The following is a 15,000-nucleotide window of genomic DNA, read 5'->3' on the forward strand; positions in this document are numbered from 1 at the left end:
AGGTTATCTCAATGTGTGTTAAATGTTAAAGCCACGTTCCATAAGCCTAGCCTATGGAAGTGTACTTGTAGGGTTTTTAAACAGACAAACCTATTCAGTTTCGATTTTGACTTGATAACACTTCAATTTATACCAATGTAGCCCATCAGCAAGGTTGGGAAGGTTACTTTTGAAATGTAACAGGTTACAGATTATTAATTACCCTATTCAAAAATGTAATAAGTAATGTAACTATTTTAATTACTTCATCAAGGCAATGTCATTTATTTAATTTTAACCTACTTTCTATTAAGCCTACTTTTTGATTGGCAGACCAGAGGCGTTCACAGTGCTCAAATTGCCTACTGACAATTGAATGGAGCCTGTCTAGATGGTGAAAAGCAAGAGAATGATATAGTACCTAAGTAGCCAATGGAACTAGTAAATAGTAGGCTACTTAGGTAGCCTATGGAAGTTTCTTTGTAGCGTAATTTGAGTGTGTCCAATTCGTGTCTGTGGCAGTGGCGGTTCTACACGGAGGCCTGGGGTGGCCCGTGCCCCCGTAGACATGTCCCTGGCCACCCCTGTGGCCACCCCGTGCCGACCAAATAAAAAAAATAGGAATTTATTATGATTTTACACCCGAGCGCCAAAAGCGGAAATAATGCGACGCAACGTTCTACACGGGTAAATTAAAGCGCCGCACTCAAACACTGTAGTCTGCCAGGTGTGGTGCTCGTCGGTGAATGAGAGCTCAGCAACTACTATTCATGGGTACCATGTGACGTCACTGTGTCTAAGCGCCGCCACATTTGTGTCCAACACGGACACAGTAGTCTAGCTGTGCGTCGGTCTCAACCCACAGAAAGTTCACCTAAAATGCCCGGGATATGTTTTGCTGTTGGATGCGACAACTGTCGCCAAAGAAACCCAGATATACAATTTCGTTCTATTCCAAAATATTTAGGGAATGACTGACCTGTTAAGTGAAATGCAGCACGTTGATACAATCTCGAATAATGACTGTGTCTTATTAAAGCTAAACTCTTCTGAGCAAGCTAGAGTGCTAATAGCTAGCGAGCTGTTTTGCCCTTTACTAAAGGCTTTAGCTACAACTCGTCAGCCCATATTGGCACTCTTAACCACCACTAAAATAACACGGTTGATAATCGCTGTTTTAATTACTTACATGACCTGTGATCACATACATATTTTTTTGTCTCCAGATGCCATATCTTGGTGTCGTTCACCCATCCTGCAACTGCATATTGATAGGCATTTGTACTCTTGAAATCTCCGGTGTATGGGGATGGATTATGTACAAGATTAGTAAATGTCGTGAAAAGAAAGTTGGGGCAGACGCTTTGCAGACTTTAAAGGACAAAATAAAGTTGAAGTTAATAAATATGGATCACAGCCAATAATCAATGCCTTTTCCAAATGTCGCTGTCCTTCTGTCTCATTTAGATGTGCTATCAGCTACAGCTCGCTAGCTTGCTCAGGAGAGTTTAGGTTTGATAAGACACAGTAATTATTCACGATTGTATCAACGCCAAAAACAAATCCTAAAGGAGACATCACATTAAAAAACACATCCGTAGATGTTAGTGTAAATAGCAGTGGCGATTTTAGCCCGAATTTCTGGTGGGGCAATTTTGTATGACGATATATTCGTTGTCTTGACTGTTCGCCAGCTAACCAACCACTAGAATGAGAAAACTTAGAATTATTAGAAACTATAAACAGAAAACAATACTATTATAATATTATTATTATTATAATTATTACTATATATGACTACCTAGCTGCTATTGGTTACAAAAATCTTATCATTTTTATGTGCCCCTCTGGTTACACACTGGCCCCTCCTTGGCCCCCCTAGTAAAAAATAGTCTAGAACCGCCACTGGTCTGTGGAAGACCATTATTTTGTTGAGAGTACAGGGTACACACATCATGTCGCAAATTTCTTGTTTCCACCACACCCTTCATTGTCCTCACCCTGGTTACACAGTGTCAGAGGACCTGAGGTGTCTCAATACTCCATTGAAAGCATGTCTGACCAGTATTCAGGCGCTAGTCCATTGAGTGATTTGAACACCGATAAAAGGTTTTGAGGACAGGTCAGACGTGTGCTCTCCTCCTGGTCTTGGTCAGAACACCAGTGTGTGTGTGTGTGTGTGTGTGTGTGTGTGTTTCACTCTGAATGATCTGCAGCTTATTTAGAACCTTCTTGAGTAGACCGGAAAACAGAGCATTGCAGTAATCTAGCCTGCTCGTGATAAAAGCATGCATAAGTCTCTTAGTGTCTGCCAGGGAGAGAAATGGTTGTACGTTAACAATATTTCTGAGGTGATAAGAAGCATTTTAGTGACATTACTTATGTGTGAGTCAAAATTCAAAACAGGGTCCAGAAGATTTTTTGCCAAAGATTTTACATTAGTGGACATATACTGACCTTTGCTTCAGCAATTAAAACCTCTTATCTTTTTTCAGTTGCAAGACATTGTGAGTTAATATAACCAATGCACTGAACTAGTTTATCAGTAGGTCTGATGTCATTGGGTGATAAAGAAATATACAGTGGCATATCATTGGCATAGCTACAGTATAAAAATTGATTTCCCAGTGCAGTATATAGAGGCTTAAAAGAGCCTTGAGGAACCCCACATGTTATGCTACTGTTAGCCGATGAGTAGTCACCAAGTGAGACAAAAAAAAATACATATAAAAAAACAATCTAAAACTGAGCCAGACAGACCAACACAGTTCTGTAATCTGTCAGTAAGGATGTCATGATCTGCGCAGTCTAACAGTACTGCGTTCTAACTCAATACTGGACCGATTTTGATTGATTTTGTCCCTAGTGGGTCCAAAAAGATGGGAAGGGCCAGATTAAGAAAAATACTGGAGTTGTCGTTTAAATGATAAATGGCATATTTGCGTTGTGAACGATGAATGAAAATGATGAAACATGTCTGTTTTCATCATATCACGACTGTTTTAATCAAATTTAAATGAAATGAATCAAATAACTTGCTAATTTATCATTTCACATCCATTGACAGGCATTTTCATCACCTCCATTTTTATCAATTCATTATTGTTATTGTTTCATCCAGTTCCAAGGTTTATGTATTTTTGGGAAATGGATTAATGCAAATGAAAAGCACGTCTGTAATGTAGTTGTTTTTCATTATCCCAAGAACACAACATTTTTATTTATTCACATTTCGGCTAGGCTTGTCAATTAAGAATGGATAATTAACATTGAAGAATATTGGTCTTTTTCATATACTTTCTAAGTAGTTGCAACTCATTTCAATTCCTCACCCACAAGAGTTTATCACATTTGCTCCATGTTCAGACCTTTCTGGCAGGTATTCACGCCTTTAATATCTAGGTAGACCCCCTACTGTTCCCCTTCCTTACACGCCCCACCTTAGTCTAAAAACTAAACTTTAAGTTCTAAACTAAACTAAACTTACACTGTGAACTAGACCCCCAGACACACCCATTATGTTAAGTTGTGTATTCTACCTTCCAATAACTGACATGTAACTTTAGAGAGAAGAGAAGAACAACATACAGAACATGATGCAAGAGACTTAGGTTTTGCTGTGGGTTTGCAATGTGGCAGTATAATAGTGGTGTTTTCACATGAGATCTTTCAGTTGGCGTGTCCACCCAGCTCCACGATCTTTCAACATGAACTAAGTATGAATGTAACCACTGTATAAGTGTCAAATGACAAATAATCTTAGGCTAACAACAATTAAACTGTAGTGTTATATAAATACCTGCCTGAACGAATAAACAAATGATATATGTATGAAAATTATCAGCATGTTTTTTTATCCTCTTTCTCTCTTCGTCCCTCACTTCTATCCCCTCTCACTCTTTCTCTCTCACTCTCTCACTTTTCTCCCCTCTCACTCTCTTTTTTCTCTCCCTCCCTCACTTCTATCCCCTCTCACTCTCTTTCTCTCTCCCCTCTCTAGGGTATGTCCCTGGTATCCAGAGCTGTAGGCGCAATATGTCGTTTCCGGCGTCTCCTGCTCTGCTGTTGTATGCCGTGCCTACTGGTGGCATGTCTCCTGGTCTACGTCACTCTCGCCGTCTGCCTGTCCATGGCCCCCACACGCCACCAGAGAGCAGAGGACATCCTTGTCATCAACACCGTAGACGGGAAGTTCATAGCCCCAGGAGCAGTGGCTAACCCTGAGCAAGCTGCCCACCCAGAGGGGGCCTTCTGGAAGGACCACATGGACCTGAATAAAGCTGGACTGTGGAACCAGCTTCAGTTTAAACTGGACCTGAGGAACAGCAAGGTGCTGCACTCTGTTAAGGCCCGTGCAATGGGCTTCAAAAGGCTGCCTCCCATCAGAGCCAGTGTGGGGGGAAGAGCCTGTGTTCTCAGCCTGACCTCGGTCGAGAAATCGATGCCGGACTTCCTCACGCTGCCCCGCCACATCAGGGAGTTCATTCTGAGGATGCTGTGCCGGGACTTCCCCCTTGTCACGGACCAGCCACATTTATGTAGAGCCGGGTCTGGGATGGGCAATGACACGCCTCCTTTCCTGCTACTGGCCATCAAGAGCCAGGCTGAGAATTACGAGCAGCGACAGGTCATCCGGGAGACCTGGGGTAAGGAGGGCCAGGGTGAGGGGCAGGACAGGTGAAGGCGGGCTGGTGCGCCGGGTGTTCCTGCTGGGGAGAGGTGGCATGAGACCCAATGTGACCCAGGAGGAGTTGCTTAGAGTGGAGAACCGGCGGCACAGGGACCTCCTACGCTGGGAGTTCAAGGACACCTTCTTCAACCTGACACTGAAGGACGTGCACCTCTGGCGCTGGCTCGCCCGTCGCTGCCCACACACCCGCTTCGTCTTCAAGGGGGACGACGACGTCTTCGTCAGGACCCCGGCCCTGTTGGACTACCTACAGGAGCAGGTGGATAAAGAGCAGCAGAAGGCGGCTGCAGGGCTGAAGCATGACAGGAAGATGGAGAACTTTGTGGTGGGCGACGTGATCCCACTAGCTCAACCAAGCCGCTCCAAAGATGTCAAATATTACATCCCTAGGAGCTTGTACACGGGTACGTACCCCACGTACCCGGGTGGGGGTGGGGTGGTGTACTCTGGGGCACTGGCCCAGCGACTTGAAGAGGTGTCGCAGAAGATTTACCTGTTCCCTATCGACGACGTCTACGTGGGCATGTGTCTGGAGAAGCTAGGGGTGATTCCGAGGCACGAGCCAGCGTTCCTCACGTTCGACTTCCCTGAGGAAGAGGACATGCGCTGTGCACACCACAGCATCCTGCTCGTCCACAAGCGCAGCCCCGAAATGACGAGGAAGCTTTGGGCAGAGGTCCTCGCACCTCCCCCCGAATGCCTCAACACGTCCCTCAGACTAGAGCCTACGCCCAAGCCCAAGCCCACAGAAGGGGAGGACCCTCCCAAACAGGTGCCAAATAATAAGGATGAAACTGACATCATGGACTTAATGTGAGACCTCAGAAGTACTTTTCTTTTGGTATTCTTCATTGCTGGACCTGCTAATGTTGACTCAGGATTTTATATGGATGATGGCATCATTCGTATTGTCTCAGAGATGGGATGTAAATTTGTTTTGGCTCAGGGATATGGCCCTTGAAGTGTTATTTGTGAAGTGAATATTTAGACAGTCTGGGTGGTTCCCCAGTTCGGGGAATAAAACGAATCCTGGACCCATTTTAAAACACTGTATAACACAAGACTAATCTTGCTATTGGATAAGGATGTCAGAATTCACAGGTTTGTGTTCGGAGTAACCAAATGTGTGTGTGTGTGTGTGTGTGTGTGTGTATGGAGGGGGTCACAAACACCATTTTAACATACCCTCTCGTTTAACTGAACACACACACAGGCACCCATAACAACTGCACCACACACACACATGAATAGCCAGAATCCATGGACAAGTGCACAAACACACATTCAGCAATGGATCCAATCTCAACCACCTAGAACTCATACATCATCAATAACCAGGTTTGCCGCAAGAAAAAAACCTGTGCGAAGTAGCCCTTCCTTATACAGAGGTTGATATACAGGGAGTAATGATTGTTTTAGTCATGATGAACACTGTGAAACTTTTATATGTATGTTTTCTATTGTACGACTATATTCTATTGTAAGAGTTAGTCTATTAAATTCCTACTATCCTACTCGATATACAGAGATTAATGATTGTTTTAGTCATGATGAACACTGTGAAACTTTTATATGTATGTTTTCTATTGTACGACTATATTTTATTGTAAGAGTTAGTCTATTAAATTCCTACTATCCTGCTCGATATACAGAGATTAATGATTGTTTTAGTCATGATGAACACTGTGAAACTTTTATATGTATGTTTTCTATTGTACGACTATATTCTATTGTAAGAGTTAGTCTATTAAAATCCTACCGTGAGAATGTTGTACAGTGTCATTGTAACTTTATATTCATTAGGAACGTAAAAAGACAGGCAATTCACTCCTGGGGTGATTACCCAACCAGGCCTGCCTTTCCTGTTTTAGAGGTCAGGGGAGAGCATGAGGGCTGGTATCCATGTTGCCTCGCCTGATTGGGTCTGAGGCTGAACAAGGGCTATATAACAATAAATATTTATTAATTTGATCAGTCATTGGGGTCATTTCATAGCTGGTGAGTAGGTGAGTCTTCCTGTCCCGGTGTTTAATATTTAAACTGCCGTCAGTGATGGTTTTGGCAAATCTTTACCTTCTAATATCACAAAAATATGCACCAGAAGTCTGGAAGAAGGGAGTAAATAAAGCTTACATTTCTTACACCGGTTTTCAGATCTGAGAATGATTAAAGACTAGTTGTCAGTCAGCAATCACGACCGTACTGAAGTGTCTCCTGGCAATACCACACACATTTTATTACACATCATCATATTTACAGGAATTATATTACAGCCCTTCTTTTAGATCAAGATGTTATATTAGAATTGATTAACCATCTCTGACATAGATTACCAAGATAACATGACACTTATGCTCTTGTTGTTTGTGAGCTGAAATCAGTCTCTGAACTAAATGTCTTTGGCTTATTCAGCCTAGATCCTAATATCAAGAACTATTTTCCTTGACAAATTGGTGGCGTCAGTTATACAGAACATATCTGGCTAGTGAGATCACTGTCTAATAATATTTAACCCTGTGCTGAAACCAGAAGAATTGACTTGTGTATCTGTGGAACTGATTTGACCACCTGGCAAAACTTGGTCCATGCCAGGTTATTCAAGAATGCCAAAAACCCTGCAATACCTGTACTGTATAACAATTGATGACAGACAGATAAAAGTTCCATTTAGAAAGCACAACCACCAGGCAGTGATTGATTACCGGTGTGATTAAATCTGAATCTGAAGAGGGTGAGAGAGCGCCAGCATCTGGTCGTTCAACAGATAGTCTAGTCTAGTGAGACCATGCCCATCTCCTGCTGTAGTTCTGCCTTCATCCGAGGACTTTTTTTCAGCACAGATGCACTTCACTGAACATTGAATGCTCCTGTGGTTGGTTAGTTTAGTTCATTGTTCTGGACAGTGTGAGAGGTCTGTGTACAGTTTCAGGTCCGGTCCAGTGAAAGGTGGAGTCTGTGTATTAAGTGACTGTAGCCCAAGACAGACTGACGCATGAAGAAATACAGTTTGGTGTTTTGAGGAGAGGTTATGTTCAAGCACACAATCTGGTGTGGGTGTGTGTGTGTGTGTGTGTGTGTGTGCGCGCCACCATCACACACATACTGCACACACTACACACTGTTCTTGCCACCCTCCTCCTCCTCTTCCTTTTCTTCATCTTCATCCTCAGATTCGTCCTCGCTCTCAGAGTAGTGATAGTTTGTGCGGTGGTTGGTGTTGACGAAGAGATCGCTGTCGTCGTCCTCCTCGGACTCACTGTTCTCACTGCACTCTCCCTCTTTTTCCTCTCCTCCATCTTTCCGTGGCTCTCCATTCTTTCGCTCCTCTGAAGTGGGGTTGTCCTGAAACCCCTTTGGCCTGTATGAGACAAAAGTGAAATGAACCCACTGAATCCACACTAATCCCCCATTATGGGTCAATTAGTTTAGGGTTGCACCTCGAAAGCACAATTAAATGATGGTAACGTATTTTGGTGTAGAGATAATATGAATACAAATGTAGAGATCAAGTTATCAGTTTAGATTAAATGACAAAAGCCTAAAAACAGCATTTAAGTCTCTCATTCTGGAATCACAACTAGCCTTTTGATCATTTAAATGCAAATGAGGATTTCCCACCCTCTATAATGGAAGCAATGTAGAAGCACCAGATATGAACACTAATGGGAGTCTGAATGGGAAACGGTTGAGACAAGAGTTTGGTTTAATCACTCACCACAGCCCAAGCTTCTTCAGGTGATGGATGTTGTCTCTGTAGAGAATGAAGCTGATCTCTCCCTTCACCTTATCCCCCTCCTCTATCGGGTCCACTATCACAAAATCACCTGCAGAAAAAAACACACACACACACACACACACACACACACACACACTCTTGAGAATCACTGATAGAGAAAGCCTGACATCAAGATTATTCTGACATACTCTCATATTAATTTAATGATCGTTGTGCAGAAGATAGAAAACATCATTATATGAATATCTGCAATATAAAATCACAGATACTCCAAGCTGCTAAGCAGCATGGTAGACGGCGCATTAAAGGCTGCTGAGGAGCATGGTAGACGGCGCATTAAAGGGCTGCTGAGGAGCATGGTAGACGGCGCATTAAAGGGCTGCTGAGGAGCATGGTAGACGGCGCATTAAAGGCTGCTGAGGAGCATGGTAGACGGCGCATTAAAGGCTGCGGCTGCTGAGGAGCATGGTAGATGGCGCATTAAAGAGCCTGACACACAGTGTTGCATTCAAACGACCTTGCTGAGCCATCGCGGGAGGCACCTCTATGGAAAGGAGCTATCTGGCTCTTATCTGACACAGATCATTCCAGAAGCCGCTGGTGTTTGATATGCTATCAGCATAATGAGTAAGTGATAGTAGATAGCGATCGCCCCCATCGTGGGTCTGGAAAGCAGATAAGAATGAGGTAATAATGTCAAACCCTCTACCTCGCTTGATCCAGAGGTTTTTGCGGAACTTTGTGGGCATGCTCACGAGAAACCTCTCTCCCTCCGATGTAGCAGCCTCGTGCAGGTTGTTGCCGGGGCTACTGACAACCTGTTAAGACAAGCAGCTCAGTGAGGGGAGTCAGAGAGACAGTATTCATCTTTCAAACACACTGTGCCTGACAATCCATGTTAAACTGTAATATCATTGCGTGATAACGGTAAATGAAAAACAACCTTCCCGGACTGGGCTCTTCCAACCTTCCCTCAAAGAGTTAAAACCCTTTTGTCATGAGACACCCTATTCCTTACACACATACACAAATAAGTGACAGTAGCGTTGCTGGTTGTGTTCTCACCCTCACGATCTGCTGGTTCTCTGTGGGTGTGACGTAATCCCCGAGCGCCTCCTTAACAACGTGTTTGCGTTTAGTAGCTTGGGACATTGTGAGCTTCTCAATTCGTCTCCAGCTGCAACAGGGATCAGGGGCAGTTAAAAAAACAGACAAACAAACAAAGTCGCTCTATCTAGAGCACTAGTTTGGCTGGATCAGAGACCGATAAGTTTGACTCTGTGCATCTCGAAAGTTCTAGACAAGACCACCAGATCAAACTAGCCTGTAATGTTATGGAGCAACAATCATCTAAAGTTTGGTTATTATCGTCCTAGCTAGATGACTCGATGGTCGAATAAAAATATGAGGGAATAATGAGTGACCGACTCACTTAAGTCAGAATTATAATGTTACAGCAAAACCTCCTACAAAGCTGTTGAGTTTCCAAATGCATCGGCTAGGTAACATTACGTTAACGTGAACCGTTAACTGGTAACGTTACCCGTGGTAACATGAAGTCCATAATTAGATAGCGATGTGTGCTACCAACCTACCAATACATGATATAATTTCCCATCCAACGTGCATACATTTTGAAACGTAATTACATAATTATGTAACACTGCGGAGTTTCATTTAGCCAGACTAGCGACAACGTTAACTTACCCACTAACTGGATAAGAAGCTAGCTAACAGCTAACACAACACATAACATCAGTTATGTGACCAGTCTTGCGCGCTAAACATACAGATCACACACCTTGATAATGTAGATAAAATATCGATGCAAGTGGCAATTCAATCTTCAATGGGTAGAACATGGAGTAGGTTGAGAAACCTCTTACAGAAAATCAAATGTACAGCTCGAAAATCCAGCGAAACACAGCTCAAACACACATGTGCTAAACTTCCTGCTTGTTTCCCTGCGTCAGCATTGTGAGCATTATGGGTAATGTAGTCCGTGGACGTTTAAGTGTACGTAGGTATGAAATATGTGGGCAAAGGGCACATGAACAAAACAGTCAGTCAACAATAATTGAATAAATCAGATCATGTATCATTTTAAACTAATACTCCAAGAAGCACAAAGGATACATTGGCTCAGATTTCTGTCCAACTGAGATTGTGTAAACCCTACTTTCGAATTAGAGCTAGTATTTCTTCCTACGCCTCTTCTTCCTGAGGAGACTGAAGAAGTTTGGCATGAACCCAGTCATCCTCACCAACTTCTACAGGTGTACAATAGAGAGCATCCTGACTGGGTGCATCACAGTGTGGTATGGGAGCTGCACAGCCAAGGACCGCAAGGCCCTTCGTAGTGTGGTCAGGACTGCGGAGTTCATCATCGGCAGGGAGCTCCCAGCCCTGCAGGACACCTACCACACACGATGCCTCAAGAAAGCTGGCAGGATCCTTAAGGACTGCTACCACCCAGCCTTCAGACTTTTTACCCCGCTGCCTTCTGGAAGGCGGTACCGCAGCATCCGGTCTCGTACAAGCAGACTGAAGAGAACAGCTTTTACCCCAGGCCCATCAGGCTGCTAAATGGACATTGATACTCCACCGCCACTTTTGCACTCGCCACTTACATGCACTGCCACTGTCACTTTCATATAACTGTTTGCACTACACTACATATACTGTCACTTCCTACCTACTGTTTGCACTAGCAGTAATACTTCTCAGAAAATTGCACTACCTGTAACTCCCTCACTGGGTTGTATGTAGGTTAGTATAGGTTAGCATAGTATTATATGTGTATTATATGTTATATGTATATATGTCAGTATTATATGTATAGGCTGTTATATGTATATTTAGAATTAGAATTATATGTATAGGTTGGTATATGTTTAGCACATCGTATTGTATATTTATCTTGTATATTGAGTAAGGTTATTTAGGTTATTATATGTTTATAATGTGTAAATTATGTTCATAGTACATGTGCGGAGTGTACGTCATGGTTTGTTATGTTATAGTATGTGATGTTATGGTATGGTAGGTTTGGGCGGCGTCTTGTCATAAGAATTTCAGTGCCCAGTCTGACCCTGTGTCATTTTGTGCATCTGACAAATAAAAGACTTGTAACTTGTAACTTGTATTTCCAACTGAAATATCAGTAAAGTTTGATAAACAAGCCTGGCAAAGTATGATAAACGAGTTTCTTTACTGAACAATGAATCAAACTAACCTTACCAGTTCCAAGATGCATATATTCTTGGGCTGAAAGCTTTTCTGTCTTCTTCAATGCAGTTTGGCAGGTATTTACAAAACTAATCAAACAGCACAAAAGTGAGCTTTAAAAGAAGCAAATGGACCATCAGAGACAGAAGCCAAGTTTTATTAGTTTTCAGACCCAATGCTACAGGAGATGATGTACAAACTGAGCAAAAAGCATTCAATTCAGTTTTCAGTAACGGACATATATCTAACTCCCTGTCCAACTCAAGGTCAAGGTATATCTCACGAGTAGTGTTTAAAGTTAGGATGTGTGTGTGTGTATGTGTATTTGTACTTGCTGGTTCAAAGTTATTCAAATAACGGAATGATTTATATGTGCATTTGTACACGACGAAACTGACTAAGTAAATACTTCACTACAGCTTAAGAACCGAGTATCTGTAAAACGGTCCCTTACAATGCCTCAAGGTTTCAGCAGAACACATAACAACAGACAAGAGTTTGTTACAGAAAATCCCCTTTTAAAATTTGGTAGATGCATACCACCACCATATCACAGCAGTCTTTTTCTACAGGAAAAAAAAGCATTTCAAACAACTATTTATTACAGGGATATAACAATTAAATTAAATGCAAACTCCAAATCAAAACGCAACTTTAAAATCAAACTGCAAACACATATGAAACTTAGGTTTAACTATTCACAACATCAGCAGACAAAATGACAGCAGGTTTGTTAACGTGGTAATGGATGGAAGGTCCTGCTAACTTACACATTTGTAACCTTAGTGTGAAAGAGCAGGTCAGGTGAATTGGGACCTGTGAAAATCAGCAGAGGACATCCCGTCCCAGAAGAGTCATCAGGTAAGAACCCAGGTGACAACCCAGGTGAGTCTTCAGGTGAGAACCCAGGTGAGTCTTCAGGTGAGAACCTAGGTGAGTCTTCAGGTGAGAACCCAGGTGGAATGAGACTAGAGGTAGGGCCTGATGAATACTGTAGTAATGTGATTTTAATGGTTTGTGGTTTATTGGGTGGAGACATAGAGGTCTGACAGCGCCACCCAACGCCATTTCTGCTCATCTAATTCACCACCGCAGAGGAACACATAGTGTTGATGCCGCACGCATCTTTTCCTCTGTACAGGTAGTAGTAACCCTGTAAGGCACACAGTACATGTCAATACAACACACCATCACTTAACTATTCATTCACATATTCAATCACATGAAATCCCCAGACCCTCAACTCTGTTGAAGGTAGCTTTGAAAGGAAATGTCTCACTGGTTCTGTTTCTGTGATTCTGTTTTCGATCTCCGGCTATCCCTCATAAATACAGATGCTAAAAGCATAATCTACACACGCTACATCTGTGTTTTCCAGTCATGCTCTGACCACCCTGCATGTTTTTCTCATTTCCCACCCCAGTGGGATCAATGGTTAACAAGTGGCTTTGCTGTGTCACATTCCTCAGAAAATCAAAAGAGGGAAAAGACAACAGAAGTATAGGTGTAGATCTGTGTCAAACCGAAATCAATGTGGTTGAACGGTCAAGAGGTTCATAAGTTGCCACGTATTTCCTGACAATCAATTGAGATAAACAAGGAAATGCCATTGAAACACTGACCTTTGCATTTATTTTTTAAAAAGTGGACCAGAAATGATAGGAGAATGTAATGGGCCAACAGTGTCACTATGGCAACGCATAGATCTCAGGCTTAGACTTGTATATATGTAGCTGTGAACTGTCTGCTAGAGACTTCGGTTTGTTTTTTAGTGTCACATCCACATGCAGTGTTTTTGTCTTTTTGATTTCCAGATGCTAGATGGCATCTGAACACAAGGGCCTACACAGCATTCAAGCGCCGTCATTAGAATGGAACAGGCAAACATGAAACGTTCTCTTGGTGAATGTCTCTCTATGTGTAAACGTGAAACATCTCAGAAAATAAGTGTGAACAAGGTGCACAAGTATAACAAGAACACAACAGGGGATCCACCGGTTCTCTCACCTGTTCTCCGTAGTCCATCCCCCAGCTGTTCTTGATGGCCCAGAACGGGACTCCCTTACCTGTCCGCAGCAGAGACAGACAGAATGAGAGGATAAGTTCAGGGCCAACTGTCTATGACACAGGCTGGGGTAGGGTGTGTACAAGGAACTTGTGTTAGACGACCTCTGAACTCGCCCATCAACCTTTATCATAGAGTCTGATTTAATGCATCATGTATTAATGTACATTTGTGAAACAACACACACACTTTTCTTTCATTCTCACACACAAACGTGACTATCATATGTGCAAGCCTGCATATACTCACACACAGAGCAACCACATTTAACCCTTATTATCAGTAGGCTGATAAAGCGTGAAGTAGGGCCTTGTGATTTTTTGGGGAATTCCAGAAATATTCAAGGACTTTAACCAACTTTGTTACACATTTTCTGAGTAAATCATACATACCCCCCCACCACCTCCCCTCCTCTGAAATAGCTAGAGGGGGTGTCAGCTGATAGGGCATGTGCAACGGAAGCCTCATAGACTGAGGCTAAGATATCTGAAGGCTAACACAAGACCAACCACATACAAACACCCATGAAGAAGAAACTTATTGAGGGGGTGTTGAATAGTGAGCTGTGTTCAACTCTGAGGTAGTGTGACGGAGTGCCGTCCCTACACATGAGTGTGTGCTCTGACTATCACCGAGCCTGGCTCTTTGGTGTTGTGGTCAGAGTGCAGGTGCAGAGTACACGCACACACACATTATCTCTTAATGCTACACATATAGCCACTCCTAGCCTTTCATGTGGCTAAGCTACCTACCTGTGATACGCCTTTCTTGTAGAACTGCACATGGTGTGTGTGTGTGTGTGTGTGTGTGTGTGTGTGTGTGGGAGCAGTGTGGGGTTCTGTTTCATTCCTGAGCCAGGAGGAGGGACTCAAACCAGGAACACTCCAGTTCTTAAATGTGTGCTTTACCTCTAGAGCTAACAGTGTGGTGGTGTGTTAAGTATTGGGGCGTGTTGGGGTATGTTGGCAGGTGTGATACATGGGGAAGTGTGCTGAGTGGGGAGGTATGTAGATTGATGTGAATGTTTTGTGTTAGTGGAATGAAGACTCACGTTCTCCGAATCCAACCAGCAGGACGGCGTGGTCAATCATCCATGGGTTACAGAAGATCTTCATGGGGTGTGATACGCCTTTCTTGTAGAACTGCACATGGTGTGTGTGTGTGTGTGTGTGTGTGTGTGTTGTGTGTGGTGTGTACGTGTAGGAGAAAGACAGACAGAGAAACTTAAAAACAGTCTAGAACACCAGCACACGCATTCACCCTAGCCTACATTACTCCATGCACAGTCTCTCTCTCTCTCAC

The 15,000-nt window shown here is 43.0% G+C and overlaps 3 protein-coding genes across 4 annotated transcripts in view; 1 reads left to right on the forward strand and 2 right to left on the reverse strand.

The window, feature by feature from the left end:
* LOC105897435 (N-acetyllactosaminide beta-1,3-N-acetylglucosaminyltransferase 2) overlaps nt 1–6,700 on the forward strand; it is a 6,998-nt gene extending 298 nt beyond the window's left edge. Inside the window, 2 exon segments of the mRNA XM_042708010.1 lie at nt 3,980–4,638; nt 4,640–6,700. Coding sequence (XP_042563944.1) covers nt 3,980–4,638; nt 4,640–5,486 — 1,506 coding nt within the window. The 3' untranslated portion in view covers nt 5,487–6,700.
* Nucleotides 6,701–6,879: 179 nt separating this feature from the next.
* On the reverse strand, nt 6,880–10,386 carry eif1ad (eukaryotic translation initiation factor 1A domain containing). 2 transcript variants are annotated; one of them, XM_031568898.2, is made up of 5 exons: nt 10,207–10,386; nt 9,471–9,582; nt 9,115–9,223; nt 8,385–8,493; nt 6,880–8,027 (listed from the first exon to the last, which is right to left on the reverse strand). In XM_031568898.2, exons 2-5 carry the CDS (start codon nt 9,555–9,557, stop codon nt 7,781–7,783), a joined length of 552 nt encoding a protein of 183 aa, XP_031424758.1. In that variant the 5' UTR covers nt 9,558–9,582; nt 10,207–10,386; the 3' UTR covers nt 6,880–7,780. The 2 variants fall into 2 exon arrangements, with proteins under 2 accessions (XP_031424758.1, XP_031424759.1); XM_031568899.2 differs by having other exon boundaries at nt 10,292–10,368.
* A 1,388-nt stretch (nt 10,387–11,774) lies between these two features.
* Nucleotides 11,775–15,000, reverse strand: part of ctsf (cathepsin F) — a 10,101-nt gene continuing 6,875 nt past the window's right edge. The window contains 3 exon segments of the mRNA XM_031568900.2: nt 11,775–12,786; nt 13,641–13,699; nt 14,750–14,840. Of these exon segments, the coding sequence (XP_031424760.1) occupies nt 12,712–12,786; nt 13,641–13,699; nt 14,750–14,840 (225 nt within the window). The 3' untranslated portion in view covers nt 11,775–12,711.

This window comes from Clupea harengus, chromosome 6 (assembly GCF_900700415.2).
Source record: "Clupea harengus chromosome 6, Ch_v2.0.2, whole genome shotgun sequence".
Lineage (NCBI taxonomy): Eukaryota > Metazoa > Chordata > Actinopteri > Clupeiformes > Clupeidae > Clupea > Clupea harengus.